At 53.4% G+C, this 5,014-nt stretch overlaps 1 protein-coding gene across 1 annotated transcript; it reads right to left on the bottom strand.

The window, feature by feature from the left end:
- Nucleotides 1-1,216: 1,216 nt before the first annotated feature.
- Nucleotides 1,217-4,681, bottom strand: CLDN5 (claudin 5). Its single transcript, XM_072351375.1, has one exon. It carries the CDS (start codon nucleotides 4,620-4,622, stop codon nucleotides 3,972-3,974), a length of 651 nt encoding a protein of 216 aa, XP_072207476.1. The 5' UTR covers nucleotides 4,623-4,681; the 3' UTR covers nucleotides 1,217-3,971.
- Nucleotides 4,682-5,014: the final 333 nt, after the last annotated feature.

Below are 5,014 nucleotides of genomic sequence, written 5' to 3'. Positions count from 1 at the left end.
GACTGCTGAATGCATGCAGGGATGTGACACTGAGTTGTGGTGTATGGCTTCTGTTAGGCAGGAATCTTATGTAGCATTACAGATGAATGGATTGGTCCCAGTTTGAGGAAAGCTGGATTAAGAGAATATTTATTTGCATTTGTGGTTTGAAAGATGGCCAAAGAATAAGAGTAAATACCTCATATAGTATTGAGCTGAGGAATAGATTTACAAACACAAATCTGGAGCTAACGGTGGTTTCTCACTCAAGTAAAATGTTTCGTTCCTGTTCCAATGAGCAGACATCTCTGTGCAGGAAAAGGAAACATTTCCTTAAACATCCTGCAGCAAACGTGACTGATGGAGCTTCCTTTTCCCTTTGCCTGGTGCATTTCCCCTCTTTACACAGACAGGATCTTAACCAGATTTGCAGGCTACGAACTGAGATTACTTTCAAATTCATAACTGTGAAATGTTCCGTTTAGCAGGACAAAGGCCAGGCCAGCAGACATCCTTCTTCCAGCCCAGCATGTGCATAGCAGTAGGAGGGTGGCAAGGAGCTTTTGTTAATCTCAACCAAGCTGGCAAGAATGCTGCAAAACGAAGTCTTTGAAGATAGTTTTTCTTCATTCTTAAAGCAGCAGTTAGTTCAAGAGAGCATAAAAATCTTGCAAAAAAAGAAAATAATATTGAAAGACCTCCCTGGCAGCCACGTAACTTCAGCAAATCCCCCCACTAGTAATTAGTCTCTGCACTTTCCTTTAACAGACATTTTTTCACAGGTTCTGTTCTGATGCAACCATGAAAATGCTTTTTCCCCAGCTTGAATGCACTTCGTGACAAAAATGGATGCTGGAAAGGATTTAGGGTATCAGGTCAGACTGGGCCCAATCCAAGCAGCAGTGGGCTTTTTTCCACCCTTCTATTTTAAACTTGTAGGAATTGAAAGCTTAAAGGACTTCGTGCTTAGAGCTGTTCTCCAAGCAGTTGGGACTCAGTCCACTTCCTACTGTGCTCACATCACAAGACCAACCGCTGCCACTTGCTCTTTTGTCTGAGCTGCAGTGGAGGGCTGAGGTCCCAGGGCGGCACAAGGGAAGGTCCCGCTTCCCCAGGGCTGAGCCAGCTCTCCCTCCAGCAGCCGAGGGGAAGGGAAGGCTGCTCTGTGGACACCGCTCCCCACTGCTGAGCCCAAACCATCCCCTGCCCTTCATAAAGAGTGACTCCTTTTGGGGGTTGGTTGAGATGTTTTTATTTTTATGTGGAGTTATAAATACAAAATAAAAACAAGTGCTATAGAACTTTATTTCCATTGGGATGAGGTTCAGACCTGCTCCCGAATGCTTTCCATTCCTAAGCTTCAGGACGAGATCTTTGCTCTCAGAAAACAAAACAGTGCAAAAGAACCCAGTTTGTGCCCTGAAGCCAGCAATGTCGGTAGCAACGTTAACATGGGTGGCTGTTCATTTTGCTTCTTGTGAGGTGATACAACACATAAGTACGCCGAAGGATGCGATAACATGCAATTATTCTTTTGAATGGGAGTTGTTGGACACTACCCTGTGATCTGTGGATTTGACACATCAGCAATGAGGGATGTTTAGGATAGGATGTTTAGGATAGGTTTGTTAACTAGTACATACACAGTTAGCACTGGCTTCTTCCACGAGGTCGGGTTGTGGAGCTGTTTCAGATTTGGTTATCGGTGGACCCAGCCCTGCCATGACATGAAGCTATCAAGAATTTTGGCTTGCTAAAAGAAATTCCATTTGGAGGGCTGTGCTTTTGCCCGTCCCACCCCCCGGCGCAACATTCCTGACTTGGTGGTAAATACTTGCAGGGAACAGGCAGTAAGTCTGCTGTCTGCTAAGTGCCCAAATCAGCAGCACTTCCGAAGGCTCGGAGGTGAAGTCCCATGCAGGCCTACCTGCCGGGCTGCGGTTTATTTGTCATTCTCCCATTTGAGACAAATCCCATTATTTTAGCAGATCAATTCAAAGTGAAGTCTGCAGGGTTTGAGCTAATATCCGTTGATTCTTCTTTCTTGTTGGCAGAGGGCTGGGGGTGGTGTAGGGTGGCTGTAGGTAGGGGCTGGGTCACAGAAACAGTTGGACGGTAGCATTTAAAATACAAAGAAAATAACTGTGAAACAAATAAAGGCACCAAACCGTTATAGCCAACTTTGGTAGATTTCTTGCAGAATATTATGCACTTAAATACATTTACAGTTTACAGGGTGACACTGGTTTAAAAAAAGTTGCACTGATGAAATATGGAGTATTTCATTCTTGTACCAAAACTACATATCCCACCATAACAACATCTTAGGTTTTATTTAATTGCAAACTACAGGAACGGCACCTCTTTGTAGAACAAAGCTGATCCCAGACATACGGCCCCGCTTTCTGTTGTCTGCAGGGTGCAGAGCCTGCAACGTGTGTGCTTAAAAACAAAAGCAGTTATCTTAATAAGGGGAAATTCTGTGCTCAGCATTCAGCATCGATGTCTGTGGGGGCTTTAGTCTCTTTCCTCTTTCAGATCCTTGTATGGGTTGGTACTGCTGGGGTTTTAAGTTAGCTACGCAAAGCAAGGACAGTCAATGTAAATCTGTCACAACGCCCAGGAATGGTCAGCCTGCGTGTCTGAGCATCATCAGAGTCAGTGCAGAGCCAGGTGCTGTGGGGAGCCCTGGGCTCTGAGCGCTGTGCTTTGTGTACACACAGCACTGTTCCCCTCTCCCTGCTGGCAGGGAGCTCCTTGTGGCAGCATGGTGCCACCTCAGCCTGCAGCAGCATTCTGTCTCAGTCTGGTGCTACAAGGAAGGTGTTTATATGAGAGCATCTCACCACCCCTCTGGCACTTATGTTGGTGTTGGATTTTTTTGTGTGCAGCATAGAAGGGAAAGGTACGTGTTAATAATCCAGGCTGCTGTGAGGTTTAAGAGCTCAGAAAGTGAGTTACGTTGCCCAGAGCACCATCCTCCCGGTCTGCTACCAGGAGGAGCTGTGAGGGCCGTAGCAGCCATAACCTCCCATCTCCCTCCCCCACTGCGCCGTCTCAGTGAAGATATTTGGATAAAGTCTTCTAGCCCGATTAATTAAATTAAGGCAAGTGCAGGTTACCAAAGTTACAGTGGGGAGCCGAGCATGTGTATGTCCAGCTGAGCACATGTGATTCAGAATTGGCAGCGAGCAGCGCTCAGCAAGAAGGCCACGAAGCCTCTCACAGCCTAAGCATCACGAGCGAGGGAAAGGTTTGTTTCCAGTCTCCTGTAGTACAGACGAGGGGTGCAGAGGGATGCCCTGCTGGGACCGGGGCACAAAGATCTCCCAGGTCTCTGCATTTAGTCCTCCCGTAACTGGCGACCTGCAGTGAGTTCGTATTCAAGTACAAGAAGAACAGAAGCTGACGGGGAAGTGATGGAGAACCTGCAATACTGGGTTTTGTTCTCTGCTAAGCAACAGCAGCTATCTGAAATCACTTCCAGAAGTCTCAAAGGCACACACAGCAGTGCACTTCTTTGAGGGCCCAAAACAACGAGCCTTTCTCCAAATGGTTATTTGCCCGCATGAATAAGGACCAACGTTAGGATCGTCTTTCAGATGGGAACCCGAGTTTAGTTGCCCACAAAGAACAAAAGGAAAAACCTTAGCCAGTTAAAGCCGTGGCGGAAGTCAGTCAGCTGCAGGTTTGCAGGAGATAGAACGAAGAAGGGAAGCTTCTCGTCCCCGACAGGGCACGCACGACGGCCCGGCAGCGCGCAGAGAGGCACCGGCGGCTCCCCACCACTCCCGGCTCCGCTCCGGCAGCGCGGCGGTGCCAACGGGCCGGGCGGCGCTGGCCGGGCTGCCGCCGCCGTGATGCCGCGGCCGGGCGGGCTCCGGGATGGGGAGCGCCACGGCTCCCGTCGGCCGAGCTCACCGTAGTCGCTCCCGGCCGGCGGCGCCGTCTGTCCGCGTGCCCGCACGGCCGGGCGGAGCGGGCGGCCCCGCTCAGACGTAGTTCTTCTTGTCGTACTCGCCGTTGGAGGTGGGTCGCCGCGGCGCCGAGTACTTGACCGGGAAGGAGGTCTCGTCGCGCTGCGAGCAGGAGCAGCAGCAGATGAGGCAGCCCCCGAAGAGCAGCAGCGCCGTGGCCGCCCAGCCGATGTACAGCGCGGCCCCCATCTCCCGCTTCTGGGACGGCGGCACGGAGGGGTCGTAGAAGTCGCTGATGACGATGTTGGCGAACCAGCAGAGCGGGACGAGGACCAGGACCCCGCAGAGGATGTAGATGGTCCCGCCGGCGATCACGATGCGGGACTTCATCTTGCCGGGCCGGATGCAGTTGGTGCACTGCGCGCCCACCACGGTCACCATGAGCGCCACCAGCCCCAGCAGCGCCACGATGACCGTGAGCGCCCGGCCCGCCTGCACCTCGGGCCGCAGCGCCAGGATGGAATCGTACACCTTGCACTGCATCTGCCCCGTGCTCTGCACCACGCAGTTCATCCACAGCCCTTCCCAGATGGTCTGCGCCACCACGATGTTCACGTCGATGAAGGCGGACACCTGCCACATGGGCAGCCCGCAGGCCAGGATCACCCCCACCCAGCCCAGGATGCCCAGCCCCAGCCCCAGAATCTCCACCGCCGCTGAAGTCATGCCGCCGCTGCTCTTCGGAAGCCTGCGGGGAAAGGACGGCGGCTCCGCGGCTCCGGGCACAGCAGCCGAGCCGTTCTGAGCGGCGGCCGCGCCGGGCAGCGCTATATGAGCAGCCCCGGGCGCCCTCCCACCGCCCGCCCCGCTCCCGGCCCGGCCCTTCCCGCGGAGGGGGGGACTCTGCCCGGCCATTGGCGGGCGCGGTACCCCCGCCCGGGGAGCGGAGCTCCGCGAAGCCCTCAGCCCTCGCTCCGAGGGCTCCTACCCCGGCTGGGCGAGCGCCGCTCGGCTCCCCCCCGCTCTCCGCCCCCCGCTCCCTTCGGAGCTGGCAGGGAAAACCTGAAGGATTTGGACCAGCCGGATTTCTACCTTTTAGTGCCGCTATTTCTATGTTC

The sequence above is a fragment of the Excalfactoria chinensis genome, chromosome 16 (assembly GCF_039878825.1).
Source record: "Excalfactoria chinensis isolate bCotChi1 chromosome 16, bCotChi1.hap2, whole genome shotgun sequence".
NCBI classification, from domain to species: domain Eukaryota; kingdom Metazoa; phylum Chordata; class Aves; order Galliformes; family Phasianidae; genus Excalfactoria; species Excalfactoria chinensis.
The sequence above is the reverse complement of the archived record's forward strand: the minus strand, read 5'-3'. Positions and strand labels throughout refer to the sequence as shown.